This window comes from Anser anser (assembly GCF_964211835.1).
Source record: "Anser anser genome assembly, chromosome: 10".
Taxonomy (NCBI): Eukaryota; Metazoa; Chordata; class Aves; order Anseriformes; family Anatidae; genus Anser; species Anser anser.
The window spans coordinates 95878-112731 of NC_139730.1; the positions used below are offsets into that span (position 1 = coordinate 95878).

Consider the following 16854-nt stretch of genomic DNA (forward strand, 5'->3'; position numbering starts at 1 on the left):
AGCCAACGTATCTGAAAGTTGCTTCCCTTGCATTCTGGAGGCCGTTGTCTTTCATCAAGAGATTCAGTCCAGTCACCTGACAGAATATGACCCCTCCCTTCATCTCAGGAACACTTAATTTTTTCCAGGTCAGCAAACTGGCCGTTAGAGAATATTTAACCACTCTTAACTAGCACCAATATAAACACGCTATTTGTGAGAGCAGGAGTTTTAACGAGACAAAGACAATTAAAAAAATAATAAAAAAACTATAAACTGAAGCAGGAAACATTCTTACTGGAAAACCCCCACACAAAAAATCCATTGGAATGAGCTATCTAGACATTTGGCTGACCCCTCACTACATTGAGCCTCAAAATTGACACTGGATACCTTTATTATCTAACTCTGTCAAATGTATTAATGCCAACACAAATGTCACATAGTAAAGTTGTTTGGTCTGGGTTCTAAAAGAAAAGCGATGATACAATCATTGTGGTGTTTCCTCTAGGCTTAAAGTCTATGGAAAACATATATCCAGATTCTCTTCATAACTGTTGAAATAAGTATCACTCCTCTGATAGTTACTTGCCTCTGTAAAAGCTGTCTCATGTATTGCTGATGTACGGGTTTTACTTCTTTAAAAGCATTGGGGAAAAGACTGAAAAACAGACTATACCATCAAAGACTCAAATGCTCATATGCTTCAGCTTTTGGCAGTTACTTAACTAGTTTCACAATTCATGGAGATCTACATTTTAAACTGCAAAGAACTATAAGATAACCTATCAATCCCTGTGTTAAAAAGAGCTTGTATTTTGGGGGAGTAGTTAGTTTCAAAAGATTTCTAACATGCAGTAAGTGATATCATCTTCCTCAAGCAATACAGATTGCAATGGTATCTTATTCATCTAACTGCTGTAACAAAGTTTGGTAAGAATCTGGAAGATGCTAGACAAACTGCCAGAAAAGAGCAGAAGCCTCTGTCAAACTGATTTTCAGTGTTAACAGTTTAAATGCCAATCAAAAGATGAAAAATGAGCCAAACAAAGCTAACCAGACATTCAATTCATACTTCAAAAATCATAAACTAACATCACACAGCACCTTTCAAAATACCATTCTGCTCAGAACAAAACAAAAATTCAGGAAAGAAAAACTGTCTCCCTTTCCCTAATCGCAAAACAATCAGAACTGTAATTTGGAATATTTCTATTGAGATTGTTTAGCAAGATCTGCTTCCTAAAGCATATTTTGACTGTCCATCGGTTTATAATTCTCTTCTCCAATTCTCAATCAAAAGCAGCATTCTGAATTACACTTTCCACCCTAATAGTTCTGAGAAATCTAACAAGTCAAAACAGGAATTTAAATCTTTGTCACCTGCCTCATAAGAGACAAAGCTCTTGTATTCAACTTTCATCTAAACGCAGTGTTTATTTAACCAGTAAACTGGCAGATGAGTTGGAAATGCTGTTATAACCCTGTGTCAACAACATAGCAAAATATGCCAGACCTTACAGGAGAGAAAGCCCCACTTATTTGGCTTGAACGCTGAAATTAAATAGGTTTTACTCTGTGTCATACTCACACCAAAAAGCATATTATCTAAGAAGCCTATCCAGCAGTCAGACACCAGGAAGGTACATTCATGTCGTCCACCCAACTGTGGACTGCAACACCTGTACAACAAGCATCGGAAGGTCCAGGATCTGTTGAGCTGACGTGGAGGGCAAGGGATGACAGTTGTCAAGTTCCCACCTGCGTGAGTCATCAGGATTTGTTCACTGTGCTCTGCCTCCAGAGATGATCTTGTGAAAGTGAACACAAGCATACTGGGGTCTTGATGAGTAACTGCTAATTCAGGCATTAACACCACCACACTGGCCATCCCAAGAGTCCCTCTCCTTTGTTGCATGCAGTTCCTCCATGCCTAGACACTTCCAGTCACATCCACTTAGCCTTTCTATTGGAGTTCTCTACAAGTGTGCCAAGGAAAACAGCATAACCTCAACAGAATTGCAGCACTGGAGAAAGTAGGTGACTTTTTTTTTTTTTTCCAGCCTTTATCTGCATAAGCCATCTGAAAGAATTTATAAAACTGTGGATGAAAGGCTCTTAAACTGACCAGCATTGTCAACAACATAGGTGTAGCATTTTGGGGACAAATCATGCTATTCATTCTAATGAAAGGAAAGGGATCACACACACTCCAGATCATTTCATGGACATATGTATCACAAACATTTTTAGTTTGTTTACAATTGCAGATGTGGCAGGCATTCTCACCCAGAGAATGAAGAAAAGTTTCTCAGATGAGAAACTTGCAGACAACCTCACTTCTTTACCCCATTCAGCAAAGGTGTTAGACAGCAACACAAAAATCCTGAACAAAAACTTTCAGAATAACTCATTCTACCAATTTCTGACAAACCAAGGTGTAATCTGAGAAGATGAAAGAAGATAAAGTAAAATAAACTTATAACTTATAAAATCAGGAGTGTTCTTTTCTAGAGAAGTACGTGAAAATTTAAATGCATTTTGTTGTGAAGGAAAAGACATCTTCTCAAATGAGGAGCTAAAAAACAAGTGCTGTCCGCAGCTAAAAGGTCCCAGAGCATTCTTATTATCCAAAGACACCTTCAGTTCAGAGATACTAAAAAGCAAGAGATTAGTAATACCAGTCGGATTTCTCCCAATGTTACCCCATCCCGGCAACCCGCAGCTCAACCAAAGACCACGTTTGTATTCTTACACCGAATCACTTTTTGTTTGCCAAATGTTTGCCAAACAGTTACTGCCGAGTAGCCTTCAAACCAGTACTACACTCTCATTCCTGAGGAACTTAATTATCATCTATGCAAAAATCCTTTCCAAGGCATATTCAGCCATTCTGTTGTCAAAACTAATTGCCTTGACCATTTCTAAATAGACTTAAATGGTTGCAAGTTAAAGCATTGCTGAAGTTTTATCTCAAAACTAAGTTGCTTTCTTGCAAATAAGGGTTTTAAGAAGCACCCTACAGTATCCAATAGTCAATAACTGTTACATCACAGCTACTTGCTGTTAGGTGCTGCTCTCCTGCCTTACATAAAATAGTCCTTCAAAATCACTAACTCAACAGCCAAGCCCCAGTCTCCAAATTCAATTCCACGCAAAGAGCTGTTTCTTTCCTCCTGGACTGCCTGTCATTACTATATCCAAGAGTCATTATTAAAGAAAGCATTCAGAGTGAGGAAAAGATGGGGGTACTCAATCACTGCATGTTCAATACCCCCACATACACACTTCCCTCCACCCTTCTCTCAGAAAACATAGCAATGAATGCACGTTCCAAGGCACTTCCAGTGTAGACAGCCACTCCCTGCCAACTACATGAGGTCATCAACAGAACAGTATAGGAACTGTAGAGAAATGTCTTCTCAGTCCAAACAGGGGGGTGATAAGAAGCCTCAGATGAACTGGTGAGAGCTAAGCATCAGCTATTTCAACTTACAATTGATGGCAATAAAATGTTATCTATGAACATTCATGGCTTAAAAAAAAAAGAACTTCTACTGTCCAAGGCAAAAACATTGTAACATCACTGAAAAAGCCAGTGAAAGTAGTAATACCCCAACAAGTAATCCACAAATTTATTTATTTTTTCCTATCAGAGTCCAGATGAAGAATATTACTGTGTATCAGTTTCACTTCTAGATAAGGACCAAAGAAAAAAAGCTACAGTTACTTCTATTCCAGATAAGAATATCCTTAGACTGCTGTGAGCTCAAGCTGTCACATCATAAAAGAACAGGGTACTTTCCGCAGTTTTATCTGCACTGTCACAGCTTTTCTGAATAAGCTACTATGATTTGGAAACTGGAAAGAAAAACTAAGTGTGAAACAACACTTACTGAAAAAGTCATTTTCATTCAAGAAAGAGATATCTGTTCCAAGCATAGTATAAGAATTCTTTCTTCGCAATCTTCATTTTAGCACCAATTTTCATTTCAATTTTTTTCTTTCGCAATCTTGGTCAACTTAGTTAGACACTCTGCCTCCCTTTCTCTAAGTAGCAAGAATAACGCCAGGTTTCAAACGATTTTTACTTCAACTACTGTGCACAAAGTGCTAAATTACAATATCAGAATAGCAACTACTGAAGAAAGAAACAAAAGCCTGGAACACCACTAAAAAAGTACAAGCTATTTACATTCATTTAGTATCTCTGACGTATGTTCCTTACAAAAACACTACGACATATACTCAAAGTTGATGCACACAAGTTGTTAGAGCTGATGGTTCAGAAATCCAGTCTTTTATGAAATTAGGCGCTAGCAAATTTTCATCTTGTGCTCCTCTCTTAACATTTATGAAAAAAATCACTCCAACTTCTAGATGCATTACCTATTGATACTGAACTGATGGAGTGACTGCATCAGATGACAAGGGAAGACCGACCAATGTCATCTACCTGGACTACTGCAAGGCCTTGGATGCAGTCCCACACAACATCCCGATCTCCAAACTGGAGAGATACAGCTTTGAAGGGTGGACCATCCGGCGGATAAGGAATTGGCTTGATGGTCATACCCAGGGAGTAGTGGTCAATGGTTCTACGGCCAGGTGGAGGCCAGGGATGAGCAGTACCCCTCAGGGGTCTGTCTTGGGACCGGTGCTTTTCAAGGTCTTCATCAAGGACATGACGATGGGATCAAGCGCACCCTCAACAAGTTTGCAGGTGACACCAAGCTGAGTGGTGCAGTTGGTACGACAGAAAGAAGAGATGCCATCCAAAGGGATCTGGACAGGCTGGAGAAGTGGGCCCACCACGTGAACCCATCAACATGATATTCATATCATTTTAGTTGCCCTTTAGGTGCCTTTATGTTCTAGAAAAACTGAATATAAACTACACGGTCTGAATGGGATATTATATTGTAATATGATGGGGAGATGGGGTGGGAATAAGATTTGTTCTTCAATCATCTCCCACTGTCTGAACAGCCGTTGACATTAGAAAATTCACCTCTTCTGCTTCCGAGAGCGTGATATGCACTAGATACCTTGCTCCACTATTAAGTCCTCCTCTTCTCCTCACAGATATAGCTTCATATGAAAATCTCTCACTATGAAAAAAGATGAGAAACTCTCCGATCCATACCTAAAGCTGAGACGCTGTCATCAGCAGCACAAGCGAAATGCTGCAGTACCTAATTCACACATTACATCTCAGTTACACAACTGGCAAAGAAGTCAATACAGAAGATCTCAGGACAATTATATCAATTTAAAATATAATAAACTGTTTGAATTCAAGGTGTTGGTTTTTTGTTTGTTTGTTTGTTTGTTAAGTTAAAACTCTTTTCCAGCAATGCAGCCCAAAGCCCTCTTTTTGGCTATACTAGCAGTAATTCATAAAAACAAAAACAAAAAACTTAAAGGACATTTTATAAAGACTGCTCGGTAATGAAAAACATTCTTGGAAATAGAGCATGAACTCAAGCCTTTCTATTGTCACCTGTGTATTTTAATCACTAAACAAAGGACTCCTGATTCCCTCCTGGTCATGCAATCTTTAACTCTTATGCAAAGTGGTATGGCTTCAGCTATATGAGACAGGAATTCCCTCTCATGTGTATAGACAGCCTGTAGGCCATTAAGCAAAGTGCGTGCTCTGACTGCCAAAGTGGGAGACTGTATTACCACTACTTGTGTTTTGAATGACATCTGTCGCTCCCTTTTTCAAAAAACATAATGTCAACAACTAGGCTTGTACCCAGGACAAAACAGGAAAAACAATTTCTGACAAGGTGCAGCAAAAACAAATGCTTAACTACTCAGCCTTGTCAATGCCGAGGCAATAGTTGGAAGCAGACGCAAGACAGCCAAGAAACTTTAGTTAAAGATTATTTATCCAAAGGCTAAGTAAGTCTCCAGGAATAAGCAACTGCTTAATGAGAATATTAAAGCTGTGGCTGTGTTAGGCATTTTTGCCTAACTTTTTCGTCAAGTCTGGACAAAGAATTGAATAGAACACAAGCATCCCAGAAAGCATCCACTCTGAAGCCAATGTCTAAGAGTGTCCACAAGTGATTTATCTGGGGCTCATTCAAGCATGCATGTGACTTATAATGGCATTCACCTCTCCCTGTAGCTCAGCATTTGATCCTAAAGATTTTTGATTCAGAGGGACAGGGTGATTTTGAGATATATTTGTATCTTTCTCACTAGTTCCACCTCATCCAAATCTGCATGGAGAAAAAATTATTATCTGCTAGTACCTAAGCAACCTCTGTAAATGTGCAGCGGTGACAATTGTTATGAAGCATCTGAAAGACTACAGTATAAACGGAGCCCTCCTAGCCCCTTCAAAAATATTTTACAGCAGCACGAACTATTAAAATCCTGGAATGAAGTTCTGCAAGTGAGTCCTCCTTTATACTCTGCCAGCACTGATCTTGTACAAGATCTGTTTCCTTTCCCATAAACGTGAGCCATAGTGTGCCCTGGCAGCCAAAAGGGCAAACTACATTTTGCGGTGCATTGAACAGCATAGTCAGCCAGTCAAGAGAGATGACTTTTCTGCTGTATTTAGCACTGGTGTGGCCTCACATTGAATACTGTGTGCAGTTCTGGACTCCAAAATATAAAAGGGACGTTAAGATCCTTGAAAGCATCCAGAGTAGGGCAAGAAGGCTGGTAAAAGGGCTGGAAGGCATGTCCTACAAGGAGAGGCTGAGCATGCTTGGGCCATCTGGTCTGGAGAAGAGGAGGTCAAGAGAGGACCTCATTGCTCCCTGCAGCTTCCTGAGGAGGGGAAGCGCAGAGGGAGATGCTGGTCTCTGCTCCCTGATAACCCGTGACAGGACACGTAGGAACAGCAGAAAGTCGTGCCACAGGAGGTCCGGACTGGGCATTAGGAACAAATTTCTTTACCACGAGGGTGGTCAAACACTGGAACAGGCTCCCTAAAGAGGTGACTGATGTCCCTCCATGTCCGTCAGTGTTCAAGAGGCATTCAGACAATGCCCTCAACAATACGCTTTAACTTTTTGTTAGTCCTGAAGAGGTCAGACAGTTGGACTTGGCGATCTTCCTAGGTTTCTTCCAACTGAACTACTCCATTCTATAAAACGCTGCAGTGGAACACGTCTGTCTTGCTGGGGCAGACTTATATAGATGCTCCAAAATATATCACCAGTCAGAGGAAGAGAAAGTTTTCCAGCTCTTAACCTGTACCATCTTTCAAATGACAGACAGAAGTATCGAGCAAGTTCTATTTAGAACACATTTTTACACGTTCCTTACTTTTCTGCTGCAACAGAAGTTACTTTCTGTATCATGCTGGCTAGATTGCCTAGGTCCTTGTGAGAACAATAAAACTCTATGTTCACAATTCGTTTCTTGACTAATTACAAAATGCAAACTGAAACACTAGCATTATTTTCAAAAGTCTTGTAGGAGTCACTAACAGAAACAGTACATCACCTCTTTTCCTTCAATCTTGTTCTTTAAAACTTGTCTTTAGTCGCAATCTCAGTTTCAACAGTCATTAAAAATTTCAAGTAAAAAAATTCAATTTATACAAAGGCATGAAAGGCATCTGTCAGGAAGGGAAAGGAATAGGCAAACTGGTCTGTCTCATTCCTATTCTGCACATACAGCATATAGGATTGAACGTTTGCAAGAAAGATTTCAAGAATATTAACAATAAGACTTCACAGATTTGTTTTTAATATTAGGTTTTTTTTTTCCTTTAATAGAAAATACATAGCATCTACTATCTTCTGACCATACTTTCATTTTGTATGAAGTAATACAGCATACTTTCATGCTTACTAAACATGAGGATGACATAAAACCTACATACGTGCTGGAGGCCAGGAATAAGTTCAACATTTTTTTCAACATATTAAGCAAAGGTCAGAAAAAATTAAATTCAGTAGTAATTAACACACTTAGGAAAACAAATGATTCCAGAAACACAGAACAGAGAACCAACTTCAGCAGCATGTCTTCAAGTAAAAGGGTAGCAACTCAGCAAAACACTACCATTTGATACCATTATGAAAATATTATACTGTAAATGCATGATACTAGCATATCTATCAGGATACACAAAACAATTCTTGTGCTAAGCATGCATATCAATGCCCCAGTTGGAAATTTTTCTGTTTTGGCACCACACTTCCAGAAAGACACGGAGTGAGCAGAGAGAAGAGAGAACAACCCAGGCAAAAGGACTACATACTTATCGAATAGGACCCACAGAGAAATATGAAAGAGTTGGGTTTTCAGTCTAAGAAGTGCAAAAGGGAGACAACTTTACGTGTTTAAAGTGCTGCAGCTAAGAGGAAGAAAATAACCCATTCTCCACATCCATTGTCAAGTAGAAAGGTAATATTACAGCAAGACATACAAGTTACGTAACAGGGAACCCTTCCAGTGCTAAAAAACACTGAAGCACTAGAGCTATGGAGTCTCTGTCACAAGAGGATCTTTAAGAATACGTTAGAAAAGGTTCCATATAAGGAACATGCTAGGCAGAGATGTTTTTTGTCTCCTTCAGGCAGAAAAACAGACTAGACAGTCGGGAGGACCACTTATTAGGGTAGGGGGGTTGGGTGTTTTGTTTGGTTACTGAGGTTTTTTTTTGTTTGTTTCTTTGTAGGTGTTGTGGTGTGGTTTTTTTTAATTGAATCTATATAGCCACTCAGAAACACAGACAGGAGGTAAGCTGCAGCCAAATTATTCCCCTTACCAAATATATATATTTATTATTTTTTTTAAATCACCAGAAATTTCAGTCCTTATTCTTACCTCTTTGCTTCCTCCAGATGACAAAGGTATTCATAGGCTACATTCTGGCGTCGTCTTTCATCCATTTCCTCTGCTGTTAATCTCTCGTTATCCAAGACAGCTGCAAAAAGTCAAAAACACATTCCCAGGTGGTTGAAGACTGAATGCAGCTAGACAGGCACACAAAAAATCATATCCAACCCTTCCCCCAGGAACTCACCACAGGTTTTGATTCAGAAAAATGAGGGACCAAACGCACCTGATCTTTGCAAGCAACAGAAGAGATCTTGTTTCCTTGCCCTTCCTCCCTCATCACATAAGTTTGACATCTTCCCTCTGTCTGATTTCCCCATTTGATTATGATCCCGCTTTTTCCCCACCTTCCACTGAGCAAAGTCCTCTATTTTCTTATTTTCTTCTAGCTTTGCCTTCCTCTTTCTCAAAAGCACGTCAGTGACCACGTATGTCTCCACCTATCTTCTGTTTTAGTACTCAAAGATTAAGAAGGCTAACAGCGTATTTTCATGTCAAATAATCTCTTCTATATTGTCATACTTCATCTCTAAAAAGATGGAAATGCTCATGATCCTCATTTGGAGGGGAATCTTTCAGATCCACAACCTGCATATCATCTTTTTATTAAGCTGAGGACCTACCTATGGGCATATGCCTAAATCTTTCAGATTCTATACATTCAAAGCCTTGGTGATATAGCTTGTCCTTTCCACTCTTACAGCTAAGTACCTCGTCCATGCTCTCATGAGGAGAAAAAAAAGCACATTTTTAGGTTTTACAGATCAACTTGACAAATAGGAAGTGTCTCATACCATTCTATTAATCGAAGACTAGCTTACACCTAAAATACCTTAATTAAAAAAAAATAAAAAAAACCTGATGTGGTATCAACCATAGCACTTGGGATCAAGCAAGACCTTGGTTGAAATTGCAAAGCATCTCTCAGAAACCTGTCTGAAGTACCTCAGAAGCATCTTTCTGCTTCCATCAACCCCTCCCAAAGTTATAAAAAGCTGTCCCAAGCCACAGGGTAACATCTACTAGCAAGGGAAAGTTCCCCCTCCCCCCGATTCCCCCAGCTCCATCCTTCCTTTTAACAATAAACCGAGTGCGGAGCACACCGCCCCTTTCGCAGGACTCTACCTGCTGCTGCCCTCCCTGCCCACCCCAGGCCTCGCCGCGGCACGGTAGGCACCGCGCGGTCTGACCGGCTGTCGCTTACGCCATCTCCCATCCGCCTCACAGCCTTTTCCTCATCTTTACTCATTCTTGACGTGACAGCTTGCACAAGCAAGCATACATTTCAGAACCTTTGAGCTAAAGCCTCCCTCTCCACAGTAAGCGTGTTTTCTAGGAAGTGAAGGCGTTCAATCTAAACGCTTCCGATCGCGCGTTTCGGATGGTATGTCAGGCACCTTTACCGAAACGAACAGGAAGGGAGACGGAAGGGTCCGCCACCGCGGCGGCTCGCCGCGCCCCTTCCCTGCCGAGACTCCACCACCGCCGCCGCCGCGCCCCGTCCCGTCCCGTCCCACCAGAGGCGCCCCCGCCCTGCCGTGCTCCCCTCCCCGCGGCGGACATCTTGGGCGAGGCGCGGAGCTCGCCCGCGGGAGGCGCAGGCACCCCCTGCACCGCGACGGCAGGAGAACGCCCCTGCGCTGCCCGCCCAGCACCTTCTCCCAGCGCTCTTTAGCGCCCGGGGAAGAGACGGCTGCCCCGGGAGAACTCGCGGGACCCTCGGCGCCCGCCCCGTGGGAGGCACGGCGGGCCGCGCCCAGGAGCCCTCGCACCCCGCCGGTGGGGCCCGCCGAGCCCGCAGGCCAGCCCCAGAACCGAGACCCCACGCTCTCCCCGTGCCTGCGGCGCCGCAGCCTCCGCTCTCAGCACCGGTCCCCGGGAAGGGACGGGCTGCGCAAGCCGGGCTGGGCGTCGCCGGGTAGGATGTTACTTGGCGGCCCCGCCGACTCCCGGACGCGAGCCCAGGAGCCCCAGTACTCACAGCCATAATGCGGCCGGGATATGGCCAGCCCGTCCACCTCCTCTGCCGCCATGGCGCTGCGCTGGACCAGGGTCGGCCGGGAGCAGGGCGCGGCTGTTCCTCTTCCTGCCGCACCGGGTGTGGCGGGGGAGGAGCTGCTGCACCGCGCTCGCTCCCTCTCTCCCCGCCCCGGCCGCCTCCGCCAGCTTCATCCGCTGCCGTGGTCGGGGTGAGAGCCTGCCCCGACTCGGCCGCCAGCTTGCCCCTTCTGCCAACCTTGTGGTTTCAGCCGGACTCAGCGACCGGCTCAGCCCAGCCCATATCCTTCAGCCCTGCTGGAACTTCGGCCTGACCACTCACAGAGCACGGTGTCCCCACGGGCCCCACCCTGCCTGCCTCGGGGTCCCCCTCACAGGGGACCTGACTTTGTCCCACTTGTAGCACCCTGAGATTTCCTGTCAGTCCCACTGGTAATATTCAGCTAATCTCTGGCCTGCCAGCCCAGTTACATGGGATGCAGCCTAGGTCAAGCCAGCCAGCACTCCACAACCACCAGGCCCAAAACTTCCAACCCTTACACACGCAGCACTGCCCTGCAAGCCCCAGTGGATACAATGCAGCCAGGTAAAATCAGCCTTGACAGTTACCCCACCCCCACCCTACATACACTCTGCCAGGCCAGGCTTACATAGGACCTCTTCTCCCACCCAGTGTCCCAGCCCCATCAGCCCTCCTTAAGAAAACTTGGCCCTGCTGGGCAAAGCTGTGCCCTTCTCCCTGAACCACCAATCTAACTGCTGGCTTCACCACAGTAGCTCACTTGAAATGTCAGCCACAGTTTGATGCCAAGTGCCCCAAAATCCTAGCATACAACAGCGGCAATATTCAGCAGCACTACCACAGAAAGTGATCACACCCTCACAGTCCCCTTCACCTCACTACGTGTTAGGCTCTCCTGTCACTCAGGAGTCAAAGTACTGAAGATGTCACTACATGTCCATTTCAATTAGTCCCATGAATTTTGCTGCCAGGGCATAAGCTTACTAGCAAAGCACAAATTAAGTAATTAGGTCGATCAATAGCATCCTTATCTCTATTAGGAAGAGCACCACCAACAGGGGATCCTTTCCCTTTATTCCGGGCTGGTAAAACCACATCTGGAGTGCTGGGCCCAGTTTCTGCTTCCTCAGCACAAGTAGGGCACTGAGCAACTGATACAGGGCTTGGAGGACAAAAAGCAACTGGCACAATGAAATTCAAGAAAGACCATTTAAACATAAGAAGCATTTTTACTCTGAGGGTGGTCAAACACTGGAACTAGTAGCAGAATCCTTGAAGACACCCCAAACCTAACTAGGCAGAGTCCTGGACAACTTGCTCTAGTTGACTCTGTGCTGAGCAACTCAGGTTGGACTAGAGACTTCCGGAGGACCCCTCCAACCTCAACGAATTGAAGAATTCATGAAAAATGTTATTTACGTAAATTTAGGAATCTGTGAAAGAGAGACTAAACAAAAGCTGGTTCTGTTGATTAAGAGTTATATGCCACAGTTTAACAGTTACAGGAATAACTACACAGGTCAATACCAGACAAGATTTACAGAACTTTCAACTTTTCTCTAAAAGCAGCATCAGGCATTGTACTGGAGCAAGCGATATGCCCTCGGAATTTTAGATAAGTCTGACTTTAACTTTCAGGCTCATCTTTTTAACTGAACATGTCTACTGTTGCCAAAGCAGCTATATATAAATGCTTTTACATCAGTAAGTGCTATATTTCTAGGACATTATGCTTATGGACTACTCCAAGAAAGAAGCACTTCTGCTGTTGAAAAAAATTTGTTTCTCCTGTAGACATGAGTTAAGTAGATGAAGAGGAAATATATAGGGAAAAAATAGCAAATTCTAAAGCATGTTTTAAATGATAGAATCAAAAAGGGGTTTAAGAAAGCCACATACAAACACAGTAACTATTGCATGTATTTAGATTTAGAAGTAATAAGAGTACCTGTAATTAGTTTTCTTGTGTATTTTGCCAAGATCATGTGTGAAATGTAAAAATGTAACAACGTACAGAGATTTTCAATTACCCAATGGACATTTAAATTACTACCTTATCTACTGAGGATGCTCACTAGATCTCCCAGTTATATATATACACACATTGCACAAGTTTTATTAGCAGCTATACTGAATAAATGTAGTACCTCAAGGCTGCATGGTGTCAGGTGTATACATACTCCTGACAATTCACATTCAACTGCTCGTGTAAAATGTAAGCACATGTGTTGTGGTTTAAGCCGGCTGGCAGCTAAACACCACACAGCCGTTCGCTCACCCTCCCCCCTCCTTCTCTGGGATGGGGAAGAGAAACGGGAAAGTGAAGCCGGTGAGTTGAGATAAAGACAGTTTATTAAGACAGAAAAATAATAATAACAATAATAGTGATAATGATAATAGTATTAATAATAATAATGTGTAAGAAACAAGTGATGCACAATGCAATTGCTCACCACCCGCTGACCGATGCCCAGCCTATTCCCGAGCAGCCGGCCCCCCACCCCGGCCAGCCACCCCTATATATTGTTTAGCATGACGTCAGATGGTATGGAATACCCCTTTGGCCAGTTGGGGTCAGCTGTCCTGGGTCTGTCCCCTCCCAGCTCCTGCTGCACCCCCAGCCTGCTCGCTGGCAGGACAGAGCGAGAAGCCGAAAAGTCCTTGGCCTGGTGTAAGCACTGCTCTGCAACAATTAAAACATCAGCATGTTATCAGCACTCTTCTCATCCTAATCCAAAACATAGCACCCTACCAGCTACTAGGAGGAAAATTCACTCTGTCCTAACTGGAACCAGGACAACATGAAACAAGTGTTTGTCAGTCTGCAACCTGTTTTTATATGGAATGCTCTAGTAAGTAGAAAGAAAACAAATGAGAAAAAGAATGTTTTCACAGTAAGATGCTGCTAATAGTAATGCTGATTCAGATATTTTGTAGATGTGCATTCCATCATCACAGAAATTTCTGTGGAAAGAAATACATAACGATTTCAAAAAAAAATGTGATACAATTCTACATTCAGAGACTCTTGAAGCCTTTTCCAATTTGCCTCACAAGTGGATGGATATCTTCTGCTATTTTTGTGTGTTTAGCTGGAACATATTGTCTTCAGAAGAGTGATAATCTCAACAGATGTTAAACATTCTCAAACTTTCTATATTATACATCTATGTGATGATAACGATTCAGAGACTGGTTCTCCTAAAAAAAATCTTTAAACATTATTATTTTAGACTTGAGTCAAATTTTACTTATATTACACAAATAGTTTGGAAAGTTCAATCCAGTTGAATGTTTTCTTTTGCTTAAGTGTTCTTGCAGAGATAACACCTAACAGTTTGCCTGTACATGCATGTCTATCCAGAAGCACTGGGCTGACATATACCAACAGACTCTCAGGGCTATTCCCCCGCTTTCAGAGTCAACCACATTTATATAAGCCACACTCATAAACCCACCAAAATTCATCAGTCATCTTAGAGTTTGTTTCCCAGAGCCCAGTATTCCAATGGGCATCAGTTCTACACCTTCTGTTAGGATATTTAGAAGACTTCCAAATTCCTACCTAAATTAATTCAGACAACACATATGAATTTGGGTTTTGTGTTAATATAGCCCCATTAGTTAAATGGCTCTTCTCCCTTAGTGGTGCTTATTCCTAATGTGTTTCTAGAAAACAATTCCATCATTCAATCCATTTTCAGCCTTGGCTATGCATCTAAACCATAACAATATTCAAATTTCTATAGTCAACACAGAACCTAATATTATGAGCTCTTTATTATCCAGAAAAAAAGGAAGGTTGGGGTAAAGCAAATCATACGTACATTAGGCTTCAGGAATACATGGTCTCAATACCAAATGATCGAAAGATGGAACCATAACATCAGTATTAAAAAGACCCGCTTTACAAACTGAGATCTTCGTAGATATAGAATTCCTGCAAATGCAGAAATCTGTGTGCATTCCTTCTTTAAGAAGAAAAATATAAAGAACATAAATAGGTACAGAAAAAGGCAACAGTGATTATCAGAACTACGGAATGGTTTTCATTTGAAGAGAAACAAACTAAATTAAGACTTCATGGTTAAGAAAAGAGGTAACTGGAAGGAGAGAAAAGGGGAAAGAAAGTGAGAATTTTATTTTCTCAAAAAATACAGAATAGGTAGTCACAAATTTAACTGTAAGAATGCAGTTTTAAACCAAACAGAAGGAAATGTAATTTTGAAGACCAAAAGAATAGACTCAAAAAGGAATTACATAAATTCACAAATGTTGATCAAAGGCAACTAAACGTGTGAACCTAAATGAAAGCTCAGGAAGATCATGTCACTGATTAAGAAGCGATCCCTTTCCAAGCGTGCCTTATTTGTGTTCCCTATCCTTCAGTATTCTCAGCTGACCAATATCAGACATAGGGCATTGGGCTAAAGAGGCCTATGCTTTGATTCAGTTAACCTGGTTTTACCAAGAATGCAGGTAACGATCCCAAAGGAAACCAAATTTTCCTATTAAGTCATGTTAAAAGAGGCAAAAATGAACACAAGCAATAGATTATTATTAATAAATGATGCCAACAATTTTGGAAGACTATAACACACATCATCTCCTAATCGAAACAAAGGGTTTATAATAAACAGTTACAGTTCTAATTTTTTTTCATTGCATTACTGTACATGTGACTGCTTTGCAGTTATGAGAATAGACTTTAAACAATGTTTATATATAAAATCTATGGAGGGCAGAACTGGTTTTGTTCTGTTTTTATTCCCCTAAAAATCCTGTAATATTGTTTTTACAGTCCAACAATCCCTCCTCAAAAAAATAATCTTACACTTACTCTCTTCTCTAAGACCTATTCTGATAAGAAAGATAAAACAGTATTATTTCACATAATTGCAGATTCTGAATAAACTGCTTCAGAGTTATATTTCAACAGTTCCTTATAATGGCTCCACTGATTTAAGATCTCTGGTCTTTGTTACTGTCTTCATTAACTGCTGTTTGTTAGCGTTTGTGTATCTGTGTGTTTGATCTATTGCCTCTCCTGTTGCTTGTCTTTTTTTTTTTTTTTCTGTTGAATATTTACTAGCCAGATAGCCTTACAAATAGCATTACAGAGATACCTATTCTTTCTCCAGTTTCGAAATTCAGCTATAAATTCTTTTTTTTTTTTTTAAAAAAAAAAGTAGTACTTGGCCTTAATGCCTAGTCATTAGTTCTTCCCTGAGGAAATGAAGAGCTCCAAAATTCAGTCATTTCAGTCCTTTATTTAAACTACTATTACATGTTATTTTGAAGGTGTTTATTTGCCACTTCCTTTACAAGATAGATGTCTGTGAATGGTGCTGGAAAAAAAAAAGATTTTTAGAAAACCTGAAGATTCTGAAGCTGCAATTCTATAGTCACTTCAAGACAACCTAGCTACAGGCTATCACTGAAACAGAAGGAATCTCTAACCTCCTCTGTCCTCCTCCAAACAGTATAGTATATACAATTATTCCACCCGCCTTTCCAAAGTATTGTAAGGCCTTGCATTCCAAGAAAGACTGGGAAATAATAGCCTATTCAAACAGTTTTCCACTGAAGAATTTTTCAGACGTATCCTAATATCTAGCAAAACAAAGGCAGAAGACGGAGTAGGATCTGCTCTATGTTCCATTTAGCACTAAGAATTCCAAGTCATCACTTACTCTCTCTGTAGCACACATAGAACTGGCCCAGACTGCTGAAATAAAAATAAGATCTAGTGCCACACTGCATCTTAGCAGCCTTCATTCTGATGAATCTTCTCATCTTTATTAGTCATTTCTTCTTAATACTATTTTTTGCACTTCGTGTGTTTACAGACTTATGTCACCTTTCCCTTTAGACCTCACTCATTCAAGATATGTTTAAATCTTATCCTCTATACCTGAAATAAGGTTTAGGTCCACATTCATTTTTGTTGTCTTCTCCAATTACCCAGTTCAGCTACATTCTCTGTTCCTACAGGCCCAGAATGCCCTGCATGAATCTGATAGAATTGCCTCAAATGA

At 41.6% G+C, this 16854-nt stretch overlaps 1 protein-coding gene across 2 annotated transcripts in view; it reads right to left on the reverse strand.

The window, feature by feature from the left end:
- IQGAP1 (IQ motif containing GTPase activating protein 1) overlaps positions 1 to 10974 on the reverse strand; it is a 74133-nt gene extending 63159 nt beyond the window's left edge. Inside the window, exons 1-2 of one of the 2 annotated variants that reach the window (XM_083850193.1) lie at positions 10778 to 10974; positions 8785 to 8884 (exon numbers count right to left, since the gene is read on the reverse strand). In XM_083850193.1, coding sequence (XP_083706319.1) covers positions 8785 to 8884; positions 10778 to 10829 — 152 coding nt within the window. In that variant the 5' untranslated portion in view covers positions 10830 to 10974. Of the gene's footprint in view, positions 1 to 8784; positions 8885 to 10777 lie in introns of those variants that run through there. The other variant, XM_083850194.1, reaches the window with a different exon arrangement.
- Between the last annotated feature and the right edge of the window lie 5880 nt (positions 10975 to 16854).